Source organism: Takifugu rubripes, chromosome 21 (genome assembly GCF_901000725.2).
Source record: "Takifugu rubripes chromosome 21, fTakRub1.2, whole genome shotgun sequence".
NCBI classification, from domain to species: Eukaryota; Metazoa; Chordata; class Actinopteri; order Tetraodontiformes; family Tetraodontidae; genus Takifugu; species Takifugu rubripes.
This window is the reverse complement of record NC_042305.1, coordinates 12,764,594-12,790,668: the sequence shown is the minus strand read 5'-3', so window position 1 is coordinate 12,790,668 and position 26,075 is coordinate 12,764,594. Positions and strand designations below refer to the sequence as shown.

The following is a 26,075-nucleotide window of genomic DNA, read 5'->3' as shown; positions in this document are numbered from 1 at the left end:
TATTCTTAATTTTGACATTAGCAGCCAAATCCTCTACTCCGTGTCATACATAGTTGGATTTTTCAAAGCTGCCAGTTACAAACATTCCCCGTCGCCATAGAACGTGACGTCAACTAAGCCGTGAAGGCGATCGCAATACGTGACGTCATCTAGAAGCGCAGGTCCGCGAGCCGATCTGGTACCTGTCACCTTCCAAGCAGGCGACACCTCTGAATGTAAACATGGTGATAGACAGATGAAATAAATAGAAGCACAATGGTTTTCGAAAGCTTGGTGGTCGATGTCCTCAACCGGTTTTTAGGAGACTATGTTGTCAACCTTGACAGCTCTCAGTTAAAGCTCGGCATCTGGGGAGGTAAGACGAACTAACTACTTGGACCGGCTCGCCGAGCTAGCTAGCTAGCTAAAGCTAATAACGCTAGCAGGCAGCACTGTGACAGTCTCCCTCAGCTGTCAGTGTCAGTTTTGCTGGTTTGTTCAGCTTTACTGACCAGAATGAGCAAGCCAATGCAGTTAAGCTTAATTTGTAGATAGAAAAGAACGCTGAAAATGTTAAAAACAGCTCTCCTCGAGCCCTGGCGTTTTTCCCTCAACATGCCAGATTGAGAGAACGCAGGGTCACACCCTTCCAGACTACTGCCATTATGACTGAACACTTTTCTACTACATTAGCTCTTTTTTATGAGCTTCAAGATAACAAAAAAAATTCCAACACGTAGCACTAGAGCAGAGAAGGGTTTGAAGCCGCTTCTAACGTGTACTGACTTGTTGCAAGGATCCAAATCATTACAAAATTCTGACTTTTCGTGTCACGCTCATTATTTTTAACTATCATAAAAAGACAAGTTGTCGTGAAAGACATGTAACAAGTGCGGTCTGCCTTAAATGCATCCTGTTGTGTTTATGGCAGCATTCATCACCAAGCACTTTTCCCTCCATCACAGGTGATGCAGTTCTCACTAATCTTGAGATAAATGAAAATGCTTTGGTAGGTATCCAGTAATTGTATAAATAAGCCAAATAAGTCACGCGTTTTGGATTTTCATCAGATTTTGCCCTTTTCTTTTTGCAGAGTCAGCTTGACATTCCTTTTAAAGTGAAAGCTGGTCATATAGGTGAGTGTCGTTACTCTTAGCTGTCTTATTTGTGCAGAAGCAGGTTTCTCACTTTGCGTCTATTTTGACAGGACGGTTGGAGCTGAAGATCCCATGGAAGAACCTCTACACACAGTCAGTAGAGGCGACATTGGATGGTGTCTATCTCCTCATTGTCCCCTTAGCAAGTAAGAGCACAAAAAATGAGCAAAGCTTGCGAACCATTTTTCACAAATATACAAAACATTGAGTATCTTTTATTTCCAGGCATAAAGTACGATGCAGAAAAAGAGGAAAAACAACTTCAAGAGGCTCGTCAGAGAAAACTACAGCAAATAGAGACAAAGTTGACTGCTGATGACCAAGGTCAGGGTTCAGCTCTGATTTAAAAGGGGAACGTGTGCGAGTCTGGTGAATCTTTTTGTTTGTTTAGCTGCCCAAGTGGAGATCATGTTACTTACTTCAGTCGTCCTCTTGGTCAAACTGTAAGATGCAACTAGCGGGAGGAAGAATTGTTCTTTTCAGGTGGTGGGGCAGTAAATTTGTTAAATATATGAAAAGTATGCAAAACTGGATTTGTGGTATGAAAATTTGCTAAAGCAGAGATTCAAGGCATCTGCTTGTGGTTTCATGGTTGTGACTTCCTGTGATGTCGGAGAACCCAAATGTTCACACTTTTTATTTTCTGACATTTAGCACTACTGAGCCTGAACTTTATTGTCGTGTTTTGTGCACTGTCATGCGTTGACGTCCCAACAAATGCACTTTAGCTAATTAGTTTGGGGAACATTTTTTTTCATATAAAATAGGATGTACATGAATGTTGATTGGTCCTTTGAAGGTCATAATGTGCTTGTTAAGTGGCTGATTTTACAAGGAGAAAAACATTTCCCCCCCCAAACTCTCACACACACTAAACACGTATTTGTTTTATAGTGGTAACAGATCATGAAATCACTTTGTGTTTGATTGTAACAGAAAATTCTACATTGGAAAAGCAGGACACCTTTGTGGAAAAGCTTGTCACTCAGATCATCAAAAACCTGCAGGTGCAGATCTCCAACATCCACGTGCGCTATGAAGACAACGTGAGTATCGTGCAAGTTTGTGTTTGCCATATCGAATCAGTACATCTCAAATTTGGAGCGTAAGGTAATCAGCAAAACGAGTGAGCGCCTCCGTTTTTTCACAGGTCACGAATCCAGACTCGCCTTTGTCTATCGGAGTGTCACTGAAAAACCTCAGTCTTCAGGTATGGATGGGTTGTCCATCAAGTATTTATTCTGCCCCCCCCCCCAATTTAACCACCAACATTAATGTTCTGTAACCTGGTGATTAACTCCATTAAAATGTCCCAGTTTTCTCTAAAGGACCGCATTTTGTTAATCAGACCTGGAAAACTATAGAGATATAAAACATCTTTATACATGAGAAGACGTCCAGTTGGCTCAGAATGAAGCTCTTACGCTTTTATTAACTGGACATCTGATTACTTACACCAACCAAATTTACAATTGATGGATAATCTTTTGAAGTGAATATAAATAAAGCTGCAGCTGCCAAATGCTGCGAAGTCAGCTGCCAATAAATTACTTTGCGAATGCTAAATCAATAAACTTAATGTCAGTGCTGCATCAATATGAAATAAGTAGATATGACTGTAAATATACAGGTCTGTTCCATTATATAGAACCTGGTCTGTGGATGTGTTTGCACGTCTTCTGTCTTAATGTTTCTTTTTCTGCAACCTTGCGCTTCGATAATGCAGACCTCTAATGTTCCGGGACGGTGCAAAGTGCAGCCACTGAGATTCAGTAGCAAACGCTTTCACATGGAAAATAGCTCCATTCTCCTGGTCTAAAATCAGCTTCACATGTAACAGATGTTAAACCTTAAATCGGGCTCTTCAAGGCCCCCCGTAACTCTTTGTTTGACTCACAGACGGCTGATGAGAACTGGACCCCCAGCCTTTTGGATGAGAATTCCAGGCTGTTTTTCAAGGTAAACAAATTCAACCACTTCAGAGTAAAATGAACTGGAATCATTGTCTTTTCTAGTAGTTTCAGCTACTTGTATTACTGGTCATCTCACGGTAAAAAATGTCTACTCATGGACGCGAGAGTGCTGCTTTCATCGGTAGTTCACATTAATGCCGTGTGATAGTGATCTTGTCTCTGCTCTCAGCAGTTTCCTTTGTTCTCTGCTGTGAACAGTCAGTACCAGAGTGATGATTGTAAACTACTCTTCCTATTTGTCCTTCTCTTCCTCCTCACATTGCTTTCTTTTTCTGTTTCCCCAGCTTGTTCGGCTTGACAACTTATTTTCGTATTTGAACGTCAACTCCGTACTCTTCTCCAATTATAGCACAGAGGAGGCTTTGGTGAGTCACACTGCTAAAATGACCCGTTGTTTCTGCCAATATAGATTTATTTTGAGTCTGATAACCACTTTTGAGACACAGACTCACAAAATTGCATCCAAAACACTGTAAAGTTAAAAAAAATAATTTCTATGGAAGAATTTGCAATTTAAGGATTCACAATATGAAAAGCAGTGTTCTGTGATGTCTCAGTATTCAAATGCCATGGGAACTGTTGGGAAAAGAACCATTTAAATGTATTATAAAGTCGTGTAAACGAGTTTAGGAAAATACTGGATTATGAAACAGAAAAAAGAAAATACAGGAAAATGAACCTTGTGTCCTTGTGTTTGCAGCAATGCCTCCAGAGGAGTATGGAAGTTTACGATTCGGATTCTAGCAATCACGACTTCAGTGAGTGTCTCACACCTCATTTCTGCACGTTTTCCCTAAAAACAACCTAAATCCACGCGGTATAACATCTTTATTTCTACGCACGTCATTATTTTTGCATACAAAGTACATGTGGATATATATTTTGCACTGTAATTTCTGTGAAAAATAGATATCACACAACGTGATTCACCACCAACACATTTCTAGCGTGCGAGTGCGGTGTGTCATCCGATATCACAGATCTGTGATCTCATATAAGTAGAAAGCCACGTATGGCCTCATATCACGAGTTTTATGGTGTAAATTTAACATCTTTTTAATCTGTGTTGCAGTTTTTCGTCCAATATCAGTGGATGCTAAACTGCAGATGAATCCGAGGTCAGATGTGGACTTCTCCTCTCCCAAAACAGACCTCACGGTCAATCTGAGTGAGGTGGCCATTGAGCTCAACAGATCACAAGTACGCGTACATGAGTTGTGAAAAGAGCGAGAGAATGGAAATAATGTAAATAGTGAAAAGATGAATATTTACAGAATCCCTCTTATTTGCTGATTTCCTGTCTTTCCAGTATGTTAGTGTCCTGGAGCTGCTGGGATCCGTGTACATGATGTCACGCAACCTGCCGTACAGGAAGTACAGACCCGTAGTCCAGGTTCACAGGAATGCCTCCATATGGTCAGCAAGCCCCTTCGATTTTAAAAGGCCACACAGTGATGACTGCATAGTGACATTCTGCTCCTGTTGCCTGTTGTAGGTGGAATTATGCGATCACAAGCGTTCTTGAGGTCGATGTGAAGCCTCGGCTACACATGTGGTCATGGTGGCACATCCGCTGCCATCGGCAGATGGTGAAGTCTTACAAAGAGTTGTTCAAGACCAAAATCACCAGCAAGAAACCAACTGAGGAGTTACTGAAGGCCCTCGAGGTGAGACCAAATTTTAAAATAGTCTGTTTTATAACCCTGTGCAATTAATTTGGCTAAACTGAAGACATGTCCACTTACCACTGCACCTGCATTTAGGCTTGTCCATTTCCTACTTTACCACCAGGGATTTGTTGCCTATTGTGAAGCATTGATCTCCGTACTCTTGTCTTCCATTCTTTTTGTCCAATTATTGATCCAGAGAAACATTACTGCTAATGCAAATTGAACCTCTGTCCAGCCGTTTCTGCTTGATTCTAGTTCAGTTCTCAATGAAGCCTTTGATGTAAGAGACTGGGGGGTTTCAGTCTCTGCTCTGCACAGCACCATCCTCTCCTGATGTCATTAACGGTGACATGAAACAAGGAGCCGCTGAAAGCTGTAATCAATTTGTGTTATATCTAATTTCAGGAACCGGAAAAGACATTGGATATTTTTAACATCACTCTGGCTCGACAGCAGGCTGAGGTGGAGGTGGGTTTTCAGTCCCCCCGCAAAAAAATGAGTATCTTCACTGTCACAATTTGTTCTATCATTGTAGCATGAATTTAAATAAATGAAGAAGTCACAAGATAAAAATAAATTCCACATTTCTCATAAGTCATATTATTCTCCTCCCCAGGCCAGCAAGGCAGGGTTGTGCATTTACCGTCCGGGCATGAAGATGGAGGAAGAGCAGTCTCAGGGATGGCTTAGCTGGATGTGGAACTGGGGAGGAGAGGCTGAAAAACCAAAAGATGTCAAAACTGGAGGTATGACATGAAGGACAAAAATCCAAAACACCTGCATGGATGTTTGTGATTACAGAAAGAGTCCATTTTCTCAGTGAGCACTTTAATATGGCTTGAAATCTTGATGTAGTTTTTAGGTTTTTGGCAATTACATCCTCCACTGACTTTTTCTGTGACTACATCTATGATCGTCGACGACCTTTAGAAATGAGTAATACGAATAATGTGCTGGATCAAAAGTCAGGAAAGTGGGCATTTTAGTTCACTTTTCTTAGCATTTCTCTTCCCCGTTGCTCTCCGTCTGTATTTTAGGCTTTGATGATCTGTTGACGCCTGCTGAGAAGGATAAGCTGTACACTGCCATTGGATACAGTGAGACAGATGTCAATCACAACCTGCCAAAGAATGTGAGTCACTTCCTTCCTGACTCCCACCTCCTTAGTCATGCATTTTTATTTGTCTCTCTATTCATGATCCAGTGCTGCTAGAACAGAAATAGTTCTTCAAAGAACAGAACAATTATATACTTGATGTTAAATTCACACTATGTTGTGTCTTTGTTCTAGTTTGAGGACACAAAGATCAATTTTCACATGGAAAGGCTGTCGCTGTCCCTCAAAGACAAGGACAAGGACAAAAACGAGATCATGAAGGTTACTGTAGGCGAGCTCAAGTCCACACTCACACAGCGGTCTGGGGCAGAAGCCATCAAGTATGTTATAGCTGTCTATAAGTCTAGGTGTTTAAAATCCTGGAATTCAGTGTGAATGTAACATATTTCCTACTGTGAATCCTATCATTGTTACCCCTCTTGTCTTTTTCTAAGAGTCACAGCAGAGCTCAGTTTGTTTGAGGTGACAGGCCTGGCCAGCCAGAGATCTGCCCCTACCCTCCTGTCATCGAGGAAGGCGGCTACAGCTGGGACCCCGCTCTTGTCCTTCTTATTTGAGACCAACCCAATAGACGAAACCTCCAACCAGAAGTTACATGTGCAGTCGCAGCCCTTAGAAATCATCTACGATGCTGTGAGTGCTGCCTGTCACGCTGCACGTTCAACCATGACAAATTACAGAGGGAAAAAAAGTTTGCTTGTGATGCTGTGTAGATTACAGTGAACACCATGTCGGAGTTCTTCAAGGCTCCAGGAGACGTGCAGCTGGATGAGCTCACCAACGCAACACTAATGAAACTGGAGCAGTTTCGAGATCGTACAGCCACTGGTCAGTTTGACTCTGCTATTGGTTCTCTGATGAGCAAATGCTCACATTCCTCTGTGTTTACATATCAGTCATTATCTCATCCACCCAGCCGGAGTCTGGAGTTCCTGTTTATCTCTCTGACTGATTATTTCCTCTGAAAGTTGATGGCTGCAGTTCACATAAAATTGCACTTTTTTCCCCCAAAGTCCCCCCCCCCCCAATTAGATTGTTATAACACATAATAAAACTATATTTTTCTAGAATATTCTTTTGGGCTTTTTTGTGAAAAGACCTTGAGACCTTGCTACATATTTATCTATACTTTTGTAATTGTTTAAAGGCTGTTTAATTGTTTTCTAGGTCTACTGTATGTGATTGAAACACAGAAAGTTCTTGACCTGAAAGTGGACCTTATGGCCTCCTATGTCATTGTTCCTGAGACTGGTTTCTACAGTGGTACTCAGAACATCCTGCTGTTGGATCTTGGTCATTTCAAGGTCAGAAAGGAAGTTGTTAAGTCAGTTTGTAGTTAGTGTTACAAAAGATTTGTCCATACTTTGTATCTGGTATTTTTTTAAAATATAAACATTGAGGGAATATTGTGCAAAGATGATGAGGAATGATGCTGATCTTTAGCTCTGAAACGGACATCTAAATAAAAAGCCGACCTATTTGATTTATTTTCAGATAACAAGTCTAAGCAAGAAAGATCTTCCTCAACTGACCGTGAACACGAGCAACCTTGAAGAAATCATGTCCAGAGCCTACGACAGCTTTGACGTGCAGCTCAGCAACCTGCAGCTCCTGTACAGCAAACCAGGTCCCTCCACTGATGCAAATACTATAAATACTACATCCAGGCTCAAAGTGTATTTATTACTCCCCTGAACTCAGAGAAATATAGAAGAGGCGGTTTAACATTTTTATGCATATTTATATGTCAACATAATTTACACATGAAAAAAGTAAATAGATTTTTTTTTATAATGGTTGAATTTCCAATCATGATTTATTACTTTTGAGTTATAAATCCATTTTTTCAAAGTGCTTCTGGGACCATGCACACTAGACTTTGGTGTTATAGATAAAACCATATTTCTTGCACAAACAACCCCCCTGTGATGTCACTTAATGAACAATTTCTGTGTGTGGCAGAAAGCGATTGGAAAGTGGCACGTAAACAGAGAGAGTCACCCCTACACATCTTAGAGCCGGTCGATTTGACAGTCACTTTCAGCAGAGCGATGGTTGTAAAAGACTCCCGCATGGCAAAGTACGTTTTTTTCCTAATTGGCTATAGGAAATAGATGCTGTCAGACTTAAATTCAAAGTGATACTTTTGTGTGTATCTATGTTCCAGGTACAAAATGTCTGGAACGCTGCCTCTGTTGTCACTTCGCATTTCTGATGATAAACTACGAAGTATTTTGGGGTTGATATACAGCATACCTCTGCCAAAGAGCTCTGGCCCTTCCCCTGGCAGTCTTCAAGCCCCTGTATTAAAGGTAAGACAAATATCTTGAGCCAAATTTAAAAAGTTGTGCAGTTATAATGTTATAATACACATTAATTAAGATGAGGAAATAACACGATAATAACGACTGAAGAGATTCAAAAGTACATTTTGGCTAGTGTGGTTCTCACCCTGGTTTCCTTTTCTCCTCAGCTAAAATCCACTCCTCAGCTCACTCCCAGAAAATTCCTGAACCTACCGGACCAGCGCTCATCGCTCATGTTTGAGTCCTGTGATGCCATCAGCATCACCTCATTGGGTACCAACTCTGACCTTACCTGCCTCGTTTCCACTCACATAATGATCATACGGACAAACAATCTTAAAAAAATCCTTTTACAGGTGCAGGATTACATTTCACTCTTGCATTTTTTTAAATGTCTGCATTAGGATCAGAGGAGGATTTGTTCTATGATGCTCCCAGCTCTCCCGTCGGTGATCGAGCCTTCTTTTCTGATAATCCGCTGCCGCTACGCTACGCAGACCTACACAAAAGAAGTCTTGTCAAAGAAGACATTCCAAAGAACATGACTGACTTTATCATGACGTTTGTCATCAACACGGTATAGAAAAGTTGTTTTCAGCTTTCCTGAGCTTAGTAATTCTCCTGTTGTCCCACTTTTCTCACCTGATTATTTTCTTTTTGTGTTTTTTCCGTCCTGCTCTTTTTTCTGGTCATCTAGTTTTCTGTCGAGTTGTGCCGCCTGTCAGAAGATCAGGAGATCACCGTACTGCACTTAGACATAGAAAATCTGGGCACTGAGTTGAAAATTAACACTTTTGACATGACATCAAACACTTATCTGCGAGAGATCTGCCTGAAGTGCCCCGAGTACATGGGTCAGTGTTTGCTAATACACAATTTTACTTCCATATCTTAGCCTAAATGTCTGATATTGATTTTACAATTAACGCTCCAAAGATTATTTGTCTGCTTCATCATAGCTGTTTTTTTTGCCATGTTTTAATCTCCTGTAGATTCTGAAAACAAGCCGGTTCAGTTACTCACCACCTTAGACAACTCAGAGGTTGACTTGCTCATCCTGGAGTATATTAAAGTATGCACAAATTCCATACCTATTGATAAATATTTTTCTATTTTAAATTTGAAATCACCCCTCATTGTGGATTATGTTTCTTTTAGGCTGATAAAACTGGCCCAGAGTTCAAGACTCAGCACAAAAATACAGAGCAGCTCATTAAGGTAAATGGTTAATTAACAATTAGCATGCCTAATAGTCTGAATGAATGTCAGTTGTATTTTATTCTAATAATATAGGTTTTGTGCCATATAATTAAAGCTGAGAATTACTTGACATCAGTAAAGATGTCTAGTGCCTAAAAAGTAAGCATGCCCTTTATGTTTCTTCAGTGCCAGTTTTTTAATATTGCGATGTTGGAATCCTACAGGTGACCTTTTCATCCCTGGATGTCCATCTACATACTGAGGCCCTACTCAATGCCATGAACTTCCTAAACAACCTCCTTCCTCCTCCTGCTAAGAAGGAGGAAGGAGAAGGAGGGCAGGAGGAGCTCCCCACCATCCTAGAGGAGGATGAGACAGAAAAGGAGGAAGAGAAGACAATGGAAACTGTTGTCACCAAGAAAAAAAGTTGGTTTTCTTTCCAAATGTTGCAGTCTTCATACTGTTTTTGCACTACGAAATCACTGTTTTTTAATGGACACTTTTTTTTTTTACAGCATCAAAGATTACAAAGTTTGCAGATGTGGTAAATCTGCATATCAGAGCAGATCTCCGATGTCTGAAGGTTTTCATTCGAGGGCAGAAAGCTAGGATCTCTGAAATCATTATTGAAGGTATGTAAGTGCTGTTAAATGAATGTCTAATACATGTGAGCACAGTGTTTGGTCCTTTTCAATGGTATTAACTAGCAAGGATGCAAGACCATACTGTTCAGAAATGGAAAGAATGTTTCTTAATTTCTCAACTTCCCAACATGCAGGTCTAGTTTCCCAAGTACTGATGAAGAAGAAGGAGATGGAGGTACAGGCAAACCTGAAGAGCATTGTCATCTTAGACTGTGCCCAAGATGCAATGTACAAGAAGGTATCAGCAGCATTTGTCCGTCCTCCTGTGTTAATGTACATGTAATCGATCAATGAACGGTATTATTAATGTACTCATGTCTTTTTCTTCTATACCCTTGTAAAGTGTATCATTTATTTTTGATGAGTCCTTATTGATATTGCTTTACACAGTGCAGCTGATGTTCTGTGTTTCGTTGTTTAGGCTGTGTCGATAGCAGATAAAGAGGTGTTTGCCTTTCAAATGGTAAATTATACAGATGCAACAGAAGGAGACGCCTATTTGGACATGTCTCAAGTCGATACTGCCGTCACCCTGAATGTGGGATGCATTCAGGTCATCTTCCTCAACAAATTTGTTTCCACCATTTTGGTAAGATGAAAAATTTCTTGTTCAAGATTATATCCCATATTAGCACTTATCAGATGCATACTCCATTTCACATTTTGTTTGAATCTGATTTAATAATGTGTATTTTTCTGGAATTTGTCACTTCAATTTTTTTTTTCCATCGCAGGCCTTTATTAACAACTTCCAGGAGGCTAAAGAAGCTTTGGTTGTGGTGACAGCCCAAGCTGCTGAAAAGGCAGCCACTGGTGTAAAAGAGCTGGCAGAGAGGAGCAGTCGGATTCGTTTAAATGTCCACTTTAATGCTCCTGTTATCTTCCTGCCGCAGTCCTCTTCTTCCTCCAATGTCATCGTAGCTGATCTCGGTCTTCTGTCTGTCAAGAACCGTTTTGCCAAGCAGCCCTTTAAAAGTATTGTTAAGATTCCTCCTGTTGTGGACATAATGACTGTAAGACTGACAAACCTCAAAATGTACAGGTCAGAAACTGAGCATCATGGGAGAACAGTAAAAATGTGGTTTGGTTTCATTAAAACGCTCTCTGCCTGTGTTTCAGGACCACATATATAAATGGGGGCTTTCAGGGAGAGATACAGTTGCTGGAGCCCGTCAACCTGGACTTGGAAATCCAGAGAAATCTTTCCTCCAACTGGTACCACAGCATCCCTGACATTGGGATCACTGCTCATCTTAAACCAATTAGTGTAAGGAATCACAGTTTAGGAGAAAATGGAGTAGCTTGGGAAATATTTTATTTTTCTATTTATTTTTAATTTCTACTTTTTTATTAATCTTATTTAGCTGTTTGTCCCTATTGGTTTATCGTTAAACGTCCCAATTATCACATAAGACTTTATCATGATTTTTTGTCCAAAACAGCTGATCCTGAGTCAGTCTGACATGACAGTGATCCTGCGAACTCTGAGTGAGAATCTGTCAGAGAACTCCGATGTCCCCCCTCCAGCTCTTCCATCCACCGGTGCAGCTTCCTCTGATGCTGCATCAAACAAAGAGTCACAGGGCTCCACTGGACCAGCCAGTAGTAAGATTTTGATTTTACTTGTTTTGTTGCTTGAGTTTTTTTCTCCACTAAAGTGGAATGATTGACTTTGACAAATGAAGGTGGCAGATCTGCAGAATTGAACGGAATTTGTAAATGCTACGTACACAAATAGGAGGTGTGGATTTGTGCTGTGATCGCTTCATAGGTAACACAGTGGTGACAGCTGCTGTGGTGGAGACCCAGCAAAACATCAAGATGAAGACCACGCTTAAATTAGACTTCAAGTTTGACTCAATGACGCTGAGCTTGTACAGCCCTGATGAGAATGTGGTAAGGCTCATGTTCACTCAAAGCATTTGGGACATACTTGATAACTTGACATGCATTTTTCCTCTTTATGACTAATCTAACCTTTTATTTCTCGTTACATAGGTGCACCTGGTGGATTCACGTGACGAGCAACTGAAGTTGGCAGAGTTTACTCTGGGGACAATCTCTACCTCCGTTAACAGGTTCTCAGATAGCTCCATGAAGGCCTCTGTCCAGCTCGCTACCTGCCTTCTGGATGACAAGAGACCCAAGATCAAGACAGTCACCCCAAGGTACAAGGGCGACACATCACACATGTTCTTGTGTGCATTTGACTTAATAAATGAGAAAAGGAATCTTGCTCTGTGATGATAAAGAAATATTTGATAATGTCTTCTCCAGGATGATGGGCCTGAGGCCTGGAGCAGAACAGAACAAGATGGTTGAGGTGCACTACCGCCAGGGCCGTGAAGGCATCAGTGTGGAAACAGTGGTGCAAGATGTCTATCTGTGTGCCAGCATGGAGTTCCTGCTCACGGTCGCAGATGTTTTTCTTAAAGCTACCCAACACGGTTTTGCCCAAGTGCCACAACCAAAGACCTCTGCTGGAGCAGGGGAGAAAAAGCAGGTCAACTCCACTGTCACATCTAAGGAGCCCAGTGAGTCAGCACTAACTTCTCCTTACAGTAGCTGTTGTTTCTCATGTGTTGTGATTAATGTCACACCTTCATGTCATGCTATACCTGCCTGTTGTTTTAACTGCTTGGATGGGCATAGCACGATGCCGTAGTGACTTGGTAAGTTTATTTTCTGCAGACGTAATGTCAAAGACAGAGATCAGTCTTTTGCTCCGTAACCCGGATATCGTGTTTGTGGCTGACTTGACACGTGCCGATGCCCCCGCCCTGGTCATGTCTACGCAGTGCGAGTTGTTAATGAAAAGTTGTGCAGAGGGGTCACAGATCACCGCCGTTATCAACGATCTAAAGGTTAGGAATGGCAAATATATCATTCTGAGGAAAAAAAGCTTGAATAAAATATTTCCTCAGTCACTGAGCTCAACCCCCCCCCCCCGCCTTTTTGTGTAGGTTATGGCATGCCCCTTTTTATCAGAGAAGAGGAAAAATAATATGACCACTGTGCTGCAGCCATGTCAGGTGTTCTTCCAAAGTACTCAGACCCCGACATCTCCACAGGCTATGGAGGTCTCCATGAATGCCCTCACACTAAAGGTAATTGTTTTCATATGGATACATGAATTCAGGAGTGACTTGTGTTGCCCAAAAACCAGACTAAAAACTTTTTTATGTTTATGTGGCAGGTATCCCCACTCATCATCAACACGGTGATCACAATTCTTTCAGTATTGAGCCCCGCCGCAGAGACCCCAGAGGAGCTTGATAGCCCAGTTCCCGTAGATCTGTGGGAGAAACGAAGTTGGAAGGACCTAAAATTCTGGTTCCTAGAAGAGGGTGGAGATGAAGACACAAAATCATTAACTCCACTGGTACCCCAGGGGGAGTCATTGCAGGTATTGCACTGGATTTAAATTAAATTTACCTCAAAAACTTGACTTGTTTAATGTGGTAATGGTTTCTTCTATAGTTTGGCATATTAAAAGTTGACTCTCTGTCCTTGCAGATGAATATTAAATCTATCTGTCTGACTCTGGAAGCTGGAGTGGGACACCGCACCATCCCCATGCTTCTTGCCAAGTCATCGTTCAACGGAGATGTGAAAAACTGGTCCACATTAATTAATTTACATAGCAAGCTTGACCTGGAGGTAAAGCAAAGTTAATATACATAATGATCATAATAATCGATCAAAATATTTATTTACTGGAGGTCTTTTTGGGTTTTTTTGCCACATTTCCTTTGATTTTATTGCAATTAAACCTGTCTGTACTAGGTTCACTATTACAATGAGATCATGGGAGTGTGGGAGCCGCTGCTGGAGCCATTAGAAGATGAGACAGGAGAGGGTTTCAGACCCTGGAGACTGGTTTTAAAGGTACTTACACCACACATACATTTATTGTATAATATATGCTTATTTGTGTATTCACAGTTTATACCATTATATAACTAGATGAAAAAGAAACCAGTGAGTTTCCCAGGACTGTCTGATGAGGTGGATTACCAAATCCCAGACTATAAAACAGTCATTGTCATCAGCAGTAAAGACCAGCTCAACATCACACTTTCTAAATGTGGACTAACTATGCTCAATCACCTGGGCCAGGTAAGAGGCGGGCTGTAGCAGCTTTAACTGTTGGCCAAGAGAGGTGATAAGGTCGTCTGTAACCTCAATCCTCTTCCTCTTTCCAGGCATTTGCCGAGGCTGCCAAACAGACATCAGACTCTTTCCAGAAGGAAGAGGCTCCGTTTGTAGTCAAAAACCGCCTGGGCCTTCCGGTCTCTGTCCGCTACAGTGAAATGTTTTCTCCCATCGGCCAACAGAGCACCACATTCACTGTGGAGCTACAGGATGGTGAAACACTTGGCATGGACTATTCCACTAAGACAGAGTCTGACCAGTTCTCTGCAATGATCTCATTATCCGGAAAGGAGTACTACATTCAGCCAAGTAAGCTGACATACTTTAATACTGAAATGTTTAATATCTAATTTTGGCATTTGCTTGAAACTAATTGGAAGAAATGAAACATTATTTTTGAACTGCTGTCATTAATAAACATTAATAGTTTGGAGATTTACAGATGTACAGTGATCCAACAAATTAAATAGTCTTGACCAGTCTTCTGATATGTGTCTCAATATCTCAAGACTAGTACTAGAAATTTTATTTATTTATTTGGTCACCGTTTAAAGAAAAAAAAGAAAGAAACACGAGGTTTGTTTTTTTTAAAATTAGGAGATAAAAATAAAGAGTTTCATTTCTTTTGGCTCTTTGCAGCTCCAATGGGTCACACCTCAGCCAGTGTGATCCCCCTGATCAAGGTGGGCAAGGGGATGTACAGTGTTGTGCACACAGAGTCAGGAGTCACCTGTTTCCTGGTCTGTCAGATTTCCTCTGTGGAGGGCAGCAAATACATCAAGATCCGCTCACCTTTCCAGGTACCTCATTCTTCTAGATGGTCATGCATGTTCATTCAGGCAAGCTGCTCCAGACAAATTAAGGCCATATTATATGCATTTTTGTCTGGCACCTGAATTATACATATAAACTCTAAAGGTTAACTTGTATATTAAAACACAACTGGATTACAAATCAAGATGAAATGCCAAAAATAAACCTTTCTTATGCTTCTACTTTCCCACAGATCATCAATCATTTTCAAATTCCTTTTAAAGTTTTTGAAGGATCCACATGTCTGGGTAAAGCTCTCCCTAATGAAGAGTTCTGCGTTCCACTGGATTCATATAGGTGAATAAATGCACTGTAAAATTATTTATGTCTCCTGAGTTTCCACATCGCCCTTTTGTTCATTCTTGTCTCTCTGCTGTCCCTTCAGGTCTGAACTGAGTCTACAGCCAGTCCTAGTAGATGACGATCAGGGTGAGCAGTTTGAGTGCTCGGAAGGCTTCAGTTATGAAGATGTCAGCATCGAGCCGCCCACCAAACGCCTCGAGCAGACCTGCCGTCGCCGTAGTGGTGAGGGAGGAGTGCTAATGGTCAATATGGTGCCGGTTAAGGATGCTGTGACATTCAAACACACTGGAGATGTTGGAGAGAACTTTGATGTACCTTTTGTGGTGCACTTGTGGCCCTCCATCCTGCTACGGAACCTCCTTCCTTACCCCATCTCTTACAAACTAAAGGTAGGATGTGTCTGGTCTTCACTGCTCCTTTAGGTCATTTTGCCCGTTTGCCAGCATCCAATATTGAAAGAACACATTTCCATGTCTGTACAAGTAAATGGCCTAATAAGAAAATCCTCTGTCGATAATTGCTAGACTCATCTTCATTAATTATAGGCTATCGTATTACAGACCGCCATGCTCAGTCTCCTGTTTATTGCTCAATAGGACAGCGGAGTCTCTGCTCCTGAGGCCACTCTGAACCCAGGCCACTCTGCTCAGCTGTACACTGCTGTCATCAACCAGTCCAGTGTTGATCTTTGTCTTCTAAACTACCTGTCTCAGGACTGGTCTTCTGTGTACAGGTTGGGATGATTTTATTTGGATTTCACTTGTTTACTCTCATTGGCGCTCACTAATAACTTCACATCAATTAGACCAGGGCAGGAAAACAAAATGTTCCCTATCGTGGAATAAACAAATGATCTCGTCAAACAGTTTCCTCAGTGACCAAGAAGAAATCACCTTCATAGTATTCCAGTCTGAACGAGATCCTAATGAAGACGACGAAGGCCCAGAGATGAAGAGAGCCGAGTTGGACATAGCTGTGCACGTCAAATATGACCTGGGACAGATGGTGGTTGCTATTCACTCGCCTTACTGGATGGTGAACAAGACAAGCAGGCTGCTGCAGTACAAAGCTGATGATATTCATCGCAAACACCCACTGGACTATGACATGCCCCTGCTCTTCTCCTTCAAGCCCCGATACTTCCTGAAAAACAACAAGGTAAAAAGAAATTGACCTGATAACGTCTGGCATGCTAACACATCCTTCTATTATTGATGGCAACATTTTAGGATGAAAGCTAAATTAAACATGACTCATCAAAGTGCTTTTAGACTAATACAGTCGCTCCACAGGTTCGTCTCATGATCTCAGACAGCGAACTGTCTGACGAATTTTCTCTGGATACAGTTGGAAGCCACGGAGATGTCAAATGTAAAGGCCGGTACAAAGATTACCTGGTAAGATGCTGCTACCCGCACACTTTATGTCCCCAAGTTCATATAGACAATTTAATTCTGTACTGAGTTGTGTTTGATTTCAGGTCGGCGTGAAGATTGAAGCCAGCAGCTTCACGCTGACCCGCATCGTGACCTTTGTGCCGTTTTACACGCTGGTCAACAAAACTAAGGAAAGCGTGTTCATATGCGAGGACGGGTTGGACAACTGGACCGAGGCTCAACCAGAAGAGGTCAGAGAACAAAAACAGTTAATGTTTGTATTTGCGATGCCTCACACATCTTCTTGTTTTTACAGAGATATGCTTAAACGTGAGACATGTCACGTTACTGATCACTGACATGACTCAAGTGTTGAAATGTTTTGGTCAGAATTCTTGTATCGGGCTGGATTTTTCAGAGTAACGTGCTAACATTTCCAAGCAATGTTGTATAGACTTCCAATATTTGATTTTGTCCTGTATTCAGTCGGGTATTCCATTCTGGCCTGAGAATGACACCAAACGGCTCAAGATTAAGGTGGAAGGCTGCACCCTGCCTCCCTGCTCCATCGATTTCACAAGACAGGAAAACTGTCTGTTGCTCCATATGGACAACTCTGTAAGTAGACGTTCACGTTCAAGTGTCAAATATTAAGAGTTACAAGATCCCGTCACCATCGGAAACAAAGGAGATTGTGATGATGTATTACAACTGCTCGCCTGTTTTGTTCCCTTTCTGCAGTTTGGCGGGATCATCGTTGACGTAAACCTGTTGGAGCACTCGGCCACGATCCGATTCTCGGAGTACCACGACGGTGCCGCCCCGTTCCTCTTAATCAACCACACCAAAGGACAGACTCTGCAGTTCTATCAGAGGTGAGAGGACAGAGAGAAAAGAACTTGTAATGTCAACAGAGATAATCCTAGTGATTAAATACTGTTGGTCAGAGATCTGACCGAGTGAAATGTTGAGTGGACAAGTTACATTTTAATGATTTCAGCAAAACGATTCTGTTTGATTTGAAATGTCAAGATCTGTATCACAGATATCTCCACCGTTTTCCTGGAATGTAACGTTTCCTTGTTTTATTCTTTGTGAATAGTCCATATATGTCACAGACGGAGCATTTACTTTAAAGGTATAGTTTCAGATGGGCCAAACATGACATGAGCAACATAAATATTCAACTAAAAACTAAAATATTCTATCATGTTTTAGGTTGTATAGAGTTTTGCTGAATTATGCTGCGGTCAGTCCGGGTCCCAGTTTCAACAATTATACATTGTTGGTTATGATTCCTCTAAGGAGCAACCAGAGCTTATGTAGCATAACATTAACATGTAACACTATGACGGTCATTCTCTCAATCCAGTTTACACTTAAAAGTAACTTTCAATTCTGTTCTATCATTTGACAAATTATGGACCGCTCCACATCTGTCTTGTTATTTTGTACATCTTTATTTTCCACATCAAGGAAGGATTTCTCCTGCACTTTATTCAAATTTCATTCATATATTACGGTAGTTTTATAATTCTTTTCCCCCATAGAACAAGTTTTATTGTTGGGTTTTTGTGTTGCTGATAGTGATTTATCGTTGTGCAGTGCCCGGACAGACTCCGCCTGGGTTGCTAACGACCTGCTCGACCTCTCCTTCTCAATGGAGGAGGACAGGTAGAAAAAAAGTGACCGCTGAAACCTCTCCTGATACACTCTGAACTCAGTACAAAGCAGAAAACTCAGCACTGTAAAAACTGAAGACATAGTCAGTCTGTTTTTGGTACAAAAATGTGCACGTACACTTTCACAAACAGCCGTACTGAGTGCAGAGGGTGATCAAGTGAAGAGTGCAGGTAATGGGTCAATTCTGGTTTGTGTGTGATCTGCTCCTCACTCTTATTGATGACAAGTGATTGTGTTAAACGCCTGACCAAAACACAACACATTAATCATGCATTCATCTTTTTCAACTATTGAATTTATTCTTTTTTATGTAAAACTTAAAGAGCACATCAATTGAAACTAATTGAATCTAAGACATTTTATCACCATTTCAGCTGAGTGATAGATGCAGGTCAGGCATCTTCTAAACCAGATTAGTGAGGATTATTGTCTTTTGAGCTGTTGTTGATTCCTCTTTACTCCTTAAACTAGCTTTGACTGCTTTGACCGGGTGGGATTCTGCCAGCGGAATCGCACCACCTGCTTCTTTCAGTGGTTCTGCTTGTTTTCCCTTTTGTAGGTTAAGACTTTCTGAATTCTACCGTCCGCTTTCCAAGGGCTGAATCTACCTCTCCAGGAGATACTGCAGACGTTTCTGTTTTGATATTTTTCCTTCATATATATCTGCATGCTTCTGCTGTAGTTTGGTGGTTTGTGCAGGGATGTCTTGATGGGTGCTGATAGTGAGAGGGTCTTGGTGACGGCTCTGTTACGTTGCCTTCTCTTTTATGATGATGCTGTACTGCCTTTTTGTGCTTTTTTCCATCTCAATATTTCATAATTCACTCCTTGACCGAGTTTCCACCTGTGGAATTGTTGCTGACAGATGAGTGTTGGTTGATTTCATCTTTGTTTGCAGTTCTCAGAAGGAGGAAGAGAAGGATGAGCTGGAGCCTGGGAAAGCTGTGTATTACACCTGGGCTGAATCCACTGGGTCCAGAGAGCTGTGTTGGAAGTGTGGGACATACAGTGGGAAGCTCAAGAGCGAGGAGGTACTGGGCCATCCCTCACATACCAGTGATTGATGCTAGATTTGCTTTCTTGTTATTTATGCTTTTTGGTGTCTTTTGCTGAAGCACTTTGTGTCAACATATCTATTCATCATTTTTATGTATGGAAACTTAAACAGTTTAGATAAATGTCTGTAGAGTTTAACGAAGATGTTTAAATGAACATATTGTTAATGTGTCTGCTCCTATAGGATGTGTGTCTAGACATCAACAGTGAAAAGAAACTGTTTGTGCTCTCCTTCTATGAAGGTAAACTAGTGGAACCTAAATCCTCTTTAAATCACAGCTGCTGCTAAAGACACAGCTCACAATGTACATTTCTATATGGAATGATTAAATGTTAAATCAGTATGTACTGACTGTTGATCTGAAGGTCTCCAGCGTGTGGTGCTGTTCACGGAGGACCAACACACCTACAAACTGCTCTGTGAGAGCGAGAAGGTGCAGCTGGCTGAGCAGGAAATCCTCCTGTCGCTACAGAACATGGGCGTGTCCCTAGTCAACAACAACAGCAGCCAGGAAGTCTCCTTTATTGGGATCACAAGGTAGCTAGAGCGTTCACTGTATAGGGCACAAGCCTTGAGGTGATGCTGAATTGACTTCAGCCTAAAGTCCTGGACTCTGCATCAGTGGCCACAACCCAAATAATACTCAGAGTGTGTTTGTGTGCAGAACAGCTGCGTTGTGTGTCCGCTCCATTCTTTGCCTTCCCCTTAACCACACCATTACTGGACATTACTGGATGATAAATTCTGTTTTACTTTCTCTTTGCACCGACTCCCTGTTGCGCACTCGGCTCCACTTTCATTGTGGAGCGCAGACGCCACTCCCACGCCTGGACTCTAACATATATTCAGATTTGAGGAAATAGCAGCCCAGACTGAAATTAAGACCTAAATTTTTGCAAACAAACAACAAAAACCTGGCACCTACACATGCTTCCCATAGCCGGGCAGGGCTCTGTGTATTTGTGCATCCTCCTGGGTTCACACTGAATTCTGTAACATCTTTTTGCACCCTTTTGTTGTCTCAGCTCTGATGTGGTTTGGGAACTGAAGCCGGGGAAAAAGAACCGTTGGAAGACTCTGAGCACGAAAGAAACTGAGATGCTGGAGAACAGCTACAAACACTACGTGGACACTGAACCCTTGGACAACGGCATCGTCAACCTGGAAAACGGCTACCAGGTGTGGCAGCAATCACTGCTTGTAACGCTGGAACACAAATGAGGGTTTCATCATGCACATGTTGGTTTAATTTGACGGTCTGGCAGGTGTCTTTCACACCGAACGGTGTGGACATGCGGATGCTGCAGCCGTGCAGCGCTCCCCTCAGGAGGCACTTCCTGCCAGCAGTGAAGGTGGAATACAGCGTGTCACCGCGACAGAGTGCCTACCGTGTCCAAATCCACCGAATTCAGGTAAGAGATGCCACATCTATAAACTGTGTCGCCGTTGTATTTAAGAGAATCATCCCCCCCCCCCACTATAAGTGCAGGATTTGTTGCATCCCAAGACTTTGAGCGTTTGTCCTCTCATCTGACAGATCCAGAATCAGCTTCCCGGAGCCATCTTCCCCTATGTGTTCTACCCTGTAAAGCTACCTAAATCCATCACCATGGACTCAGGTCTCTGACTTCCTGCATGTGCTGGGTGTTTGCTGTGTTTCTGACTAACAGTTGGGATTGCTGTTTCTTTCCACAGAACCCAAACCTCTTACTGACATCAGCATCGTCACCAGAACAGCCGGACACTCTAATATCTCTCGCATTAAGTAAAAAACACTTTTTTTCCCCAAACAAAAAAACAGTCATTTAAAAAAAAAAAACCCTCCATTAACCTCGACGTGATGCAAACGCCTTCTCAGGTATTTCAAGGTGTTGATCCAAGAGATGGACCTGAAGCTGGATCTTGGCTTCCTCTACGCCATACTGGACCTGTTCTCACCCGAGAACGCCAGCGTCATGAGCCCGGAACAGGAGGTTTGCAGACACTTTTCTGATTTCTGGAGCATCTGTGCTACAGTAACGTAAACTTCACCCTTGTGCTTCTGTAGGCGGAGCTGTTTGAGACAGATTTGGAAAACATAAAGATGGTCCTGAACAGTGTCTCTGCCGCTGACACCTCTCCCATCAGCCTCTACGAGTATTTTCACATTTCCCCCATCAAGGTTTGTCCAGACTAGAGTGATAAAACGGTCCAAATTCCAACCTCCTGCAGAGCAAGAGTTCTGTTGCTCAGCTGTGTCTGTGGTTGTGCAGCTGCACCTGAGTCTCTCCCTGAGCACCGGAGGGGAGGACGGGATGAAGCAGGAGCGAGACACGGAGCTCATTCCTGTGCAGTCGCTCAACCTGCTGCTGAAGAGCATCGGTGCCACGCTCACGGACGTGCAGGACGTTGTCTTCAAGTAGGACTGAATCTCAAAAGGCCCTCGTGTAGTCGCGCTCTCCTAATTCTTTTCTGCATTCCAGGTTGGCCTTCTTTGAGTTGAATTTCCAATTTTACACCACTCAGCAGCTCCAGTGGGAGGTGATCAGACATTATTCTAAGCAGGTAACACATCCACAGTCACAAAGGCAGGGAGTGGACTGGTCCTGCTGGGGGAGCAGACAACAGTGAAGGCAAAGGATGCTGGCGGACTCATCTGCTTTTGTGCATTATTATTCCAGGCTATTAAACAGATGTACGTGCTGGTGCTTGGCTTGGACGTACTTGGGAATCCTTTTGGCCTGATCAGAGGGCTGTCAGAAGGATTCGAAGCTTTCTTCTATGAGCCGTATCAGGTAGGAATGTTGAAATGAAACACAGGTGAATGCAAGAGCCTTAGTTTGATCTCTGCACGACCTGTCTGACAGATTTGTGATGTAGGAAAAATGCAAATTAGCAGCTGGGTTTTGTTCTTGTCCAGCTGTGTAACTCTGCCCACTGTTCCAGGGAGCCATCCAGGGACCTGAGGAGTTTGTTGAAGGAATGGCACTTGGGGTGAAAGCTCTGGTGGGAGGGGCCGTAGGTAAGTTCAGGCTTCATCATAAATGGATCAGCAGTAACAAACAGAGAAATCTTGGTCTGCATTCTCAAGGTTCTCACTTGTTTTCTGTCTGTATTCATGCTGACTCATATCTGTCTCCCAGGGGGTATAGCGGGCGCCGCCTCCCGCATCACAGGCGCCATGGCAAAGGGTGTAGCAGCCATAACGATGGATGAGGAATACCAGCAGAAGAGACGAGAGGCTATGAACAGACAGCCCAGTGGCCTCAGAGAGGGGCTGGCCAGGGGTGGAAAGGGACTGGTGTCTGTACGTGTTGAGACTTGTGTAAATGTAGAGAAACTATACCGTCGGCTTTAGCATGAGAGGACATGACCGGGAACAGATCTGCTGAAGAGGAACTCTGCAATATTGAATGAAGTGTGGATGTGTTCTCCTTTCAGGGTTTTGTCAGTGGGATCACAGGGATCGTCACCAAACCAATCAAAGGTATTACGCCACCTGTCGCTTGGCCCTGGTGATGTTCCCCTGACTTATGCTAACGTTGGTCTGCAGGAGCGCAGCGGGAGGGCGCAGCCGGCTTCTTCAAAGGGTTTGGAAAAGGTCTGGTGGGTGCAGTAGCCAGACCCACCGGAGGCATCATCGACATGGCCAGCAGTACTTTCCAGGGAATCAAGAGGTATGTTGAGCTGGTGTGTGCGCGCGTGTACGTGCACAGGTGCGCGGGACGCTGCAGGTAGATGCTGATGTACCCAAAGGGCTCCTACATTCTCACTGCACAAGTGCGTCTTGTCTCCATTTTAGGGCAGCAGAGACGTCACAAGATGTCGAGTCCCTGCGTCCCCCTCGCTTCATCCACGAGGACGGCGTCATACGGCCATATAAGGAGAGGGAGGGGCTCGGCAGTCAGATGCTCCAGGTGAGAACACAGACTGCAGGTTTAACATTTTGACATTGTTCACATACAGCTGAATATTGTCTCTGTGTGTCTCGCTGCCTGTGTTCTTTCAAATTTTGTTTAAACGCCCTTCCTGTCAGTCTATAAGGACGTAGGGTTGGACTTCACCCGGATTCAATCATCTTTTTATGTTAATTCAATTGACAAAATCCCACTGGAAATTAAGCACCTTTGAAGAAATTTGAGGCGTCTTTGGTTCTAAAGTGGCATCCATGTGGACATCTGGTCTTCACATGGACGTTAACCTCATCTGTGGAACACTCATTATCTTGATAGTGAGGCTCGAACCGGTGCCTCCGTTCTGCACGCTCTGGTCGTCGTAGCTCCTTTTGTTGAGCTGGCTTTCATAGAGGAGACCCCGACGCCGCTGTCGTCAGCCAAACTTTACCTGCGCAGTAACTGACAGGCAGAAATCGCTGCATCAACAGCGTCGGCCCGTTTCAGGGAGCGACACCTTTACGGGGATGAGCGCGGCTCCACGCTCGCTAACGTTGCTAAATGAAGCGCCTCACACCTTATTGGCTGAGAGCCAAAGTAAAACGGTCTCTACGGCAACATTTATCAGCATCAGTAGATGGTGTTAAGGCCGTGGTGCAGCGCGGGTCTGTAGTTAGCTCCACATGAAGGGTTCTCTCCTCTCTGTTCGCTGATTCTGTCTCTCCTGTCTCCTTTTGTCCTGGTGTCCACAGAGGAATTTGACCCACAGTGAAAGTGGCAGAAGTGACTGGGAGGATGAGTGTGAGGAGCAATAACGGCCCCCGTAGTTTAGCCTTTAGGTCGATGTGTAGCGGCGTCTTTCAGCCCAGACATTTTAAACAAGCCAAAGCCCCTCTGAGGAATTCCACGAGCTCGACTCTTTACTGGACATAAGAAAAGCATGGTTTTGGTATTCTTTTATTGAGTGTGTGTAATTTCTGTCTTCTAGTAACTGGTAATATCTGGCCATTAGCGGAAATCCATTTAGTTACGCAAGAGTTAGTGTTCTCTCCCTCTGCGCGCGCGTGTGTGTGTGTGTGTGTGTGTGTGTGTGTGTGTGTGTGTGTGGCTGCTCCAGTTTCCCCAGCGCCTCAGAGCAAACAGGCCAAAGCTGCAGCGGCTCCAGACCCTCAAACTGGCCTCCAACGTCCGCTGTTCAATTTGTTTAGGGACAATAAAGTTTCTCCTTCATCATTACATCAATACACCCCCCCACAAACACACACACGCCCACACACACACTTCTCTTTACTTTTTCCATTGTTTTAAACATTTTATTGTCATTTATTGTCGTTTTATCATTGTGTCACTCCATCCTGTCTAATAAAAGATTCACATTTCACAACTTTTACCTGTTTTAGTCTTCATTTCATTTCATTTCGTTTCATTTCATCGCTGCCATATTACTGTGTCTCTCCAGCCGTGGGACCTCTGGCCAGTCCTCAGACCGTCCTGCCTAAAATATCCCTCATTCCTCTTTCCTCAGAAAATCGAGAACGGACGTTACGCCAAGTACAAATATTTTGCCCACGCGAAGGTCAATGAGTCCGACATCCTCATGATCACCAAGCGGTGAGTGTCGCCACACCTGGAATCCCAGACATTTTGGTGCTAATCCTCAATGTGTTGAGAGATTTCTCTGCTTCCAGTGGAATCTTTTTTGTGACCAAAGGTACGTTTGGCCAGCTCACCTGTGAGTGGCAGTACCTGTTTGAAGAGTTCACCAAGGACCCCATGATCGTCGAGCACCGCCGACTTCGCATTGAAGCCAAAGTAGAAACCCTCCCGCCGTCCATAATGCTTAACTGTCGAAATCTGTCAAAATCTGCCGCTCACCTGTGGACTTGTCTTTCCTTTTGAAGGAGAGAGTCAAGTCCGTCTTCCACGCAAAAGAGTTTGGGAAGATCATCAACTTCCGAACCCCCGAGATAGCCAAGGTAAGTTCAGCCCGTGGGCCTCCGCCAGCCCCTCGCCGCACACTCGCCATTAAATGCCTCTCGTCTCTCCCTCAGTGGGTCCTCGCCAAACTGGACGACGCCAGAGAGAATCTGCCCAAATAGCTCGTCCACCAGAGCGGGACAACAGTGCCTTTGTACATTGCATGCTGCTTTAGTGTAGGTGGAGATGAACGGCGGAGCGTTGATGCCTGCATGCCGACTTAAGTGCATTTACAACAGTATGAGTCGCTCGAGAAGAGGACTGAATGGAATAGAATCATTTAACCGGACAGCATCCACACCTTGAGCCCCCCCCCCCCCCCCCCCCCCGACTACTGAGGTGCTATCAGAAGAGAACACTGTAGCGCCCGTCACGCCGCACTGGATTATATGAAAGGGAAATTCTAGGCCTTCAGAACGTCTCTGCCGTTGGAGACTGTTCCGTGTCACTCCGACACGCCTGTTGCTCACTACGGGATTGGCGTCCGTCACTGCTGTACATGAATGCAACGCCTGTACATCTGTCACACTGGGTGAGGGCATCAAAGGGTGTAATTTTTAGATTTTTTTTTTATGTTTTATATCACACGTATGCAATGCCAAATATGCAGAGAAACTATGGGAAACGCCAGAGAATGGGAGACCGGCGCTCGCTCCTACAGGAGGACGGGGCGCGGCAGGTCTCTACTAAGGAATATTTGTCTGTAATTGACGTTTGTCAGGAGAGCGCCCCCTGCTGTGGCTTCCTGTTTTCAGAAAAATAAAAATTGAAATGTCTCAAAATCCGACAACCT

The 26,075-nt window shown here is 43.3% G+C and overlaps 1 protein-coding gene across 4 annotated transcripts; it reads left to right on the top strand.

Annotated features, from left to right (window-relative positions):
* Nucleotides 1-141: 141 nt before the first annotated feature.
* On the top strand, nt 142-26,064 carry vps13a (vacuolar protein sorting 13 homolog A). Of its 4 annotated transcripts, XM_011615551.2 has the most exons (76): nt 143-355; nt 945-988; nt 1,073-1,115; nt 1,187-1,282; nt 1,362-1,460; nt 2,073-2,182; nt 2,287-2,346; nt 3,036-3,095; nt 3,394-3,474; nt 3,810-3,867; nt 4,182-4,309; nt 4,419-4,525; nt 4,605-4,776; nt 5,185-5,247; nt 5,396-5,525; nt 5,817-5,911; nt 6,071-6,216; nt 6,331-6,529; nt 6,610-6,724; nt 7,064-7,200; nt 7,391-7,523; nt 7,859-7,976; nt 8,064-8,208; nt 8,370-8,475; nt 8,607-8,779; nt 8,900-9,056; nt 9,195-9,274; nt 9,361-9,420; nt 9,627-9,828; nt 9,918-10,034; nt 10,181-10,284; nt 10,468-10,635; nt 10,781-11,088; nt 11,166-11,313; nt 11,489-11,651; nt 11,818-11,942; nt 12,045-12,214; nt 12,324-12,580; nt 12,738-12,910; nt 13,010-13,153; nt 13,243-13,452; nt 13,563-13,706; nt 13,833-13,934; nt 14,013-14,165; nt 14,252-14,510; nt 14,841-15,001; nt 15,208-15,311; nt 15,400-15,706; nt 15,914-16,050; nt 16,184-16,475; nt 16,610-16,714; nt 16,798-16,944; nt 17,180-17,311; nt 17,435-17,568; nt 18,299-18,367; nt 19,275-19,407; nt 19,617-19,674; nt 19,799-19,970; nt 20,459-20,612; nt 20,699-20,845; nt 20,971-21,052; nt 21,129-21,198; nt 21,292-21,406; nt 21,481-21,594; nt 21,686-21,831; nt 21,896-21,977; nt 22,094-22,207; nt 22,359-22,434; nt 22,556-22,719; nt 22,854-22,899; nt 22,966-23,089; nt 23,215-23,329; nt 24,831-24,916; nt 24,994-25,117; nt 25,207-25,281; nt 25,357-26,064. In XM_011615551.2, exons 1-76 carry the CDS (start codon nt 256-258, stop codon nt 25,402-25,404), a joined length of 9,795 nt encoding a protein of 3,264 aa, XP_011613853.2. In that variant the 5' UTR covers nt 143-255; the 3' UTR covers nt 25,405-26,064. The 4 variants fall into 4 exon arrangements, with proteins under 4 accessions (XP_029684830.1, XP_029684831.1, XP_011613853.2 ...); XM_029828969.1 differs by lacking the exon at nt 18,299-18,367; XM_029828970.1 differs by lacking the exons at nt 24,831-24,916; nt 24,994-25,117; nt 25,207-25,281; nt 25,357-26,064 and adding an exon at nt 24,423-24,782 and having other exon boundaries at nt 142-355.
* The last annotated feature ends 11 nt before the right edge of the window (nt 26,065-26,075 follow it).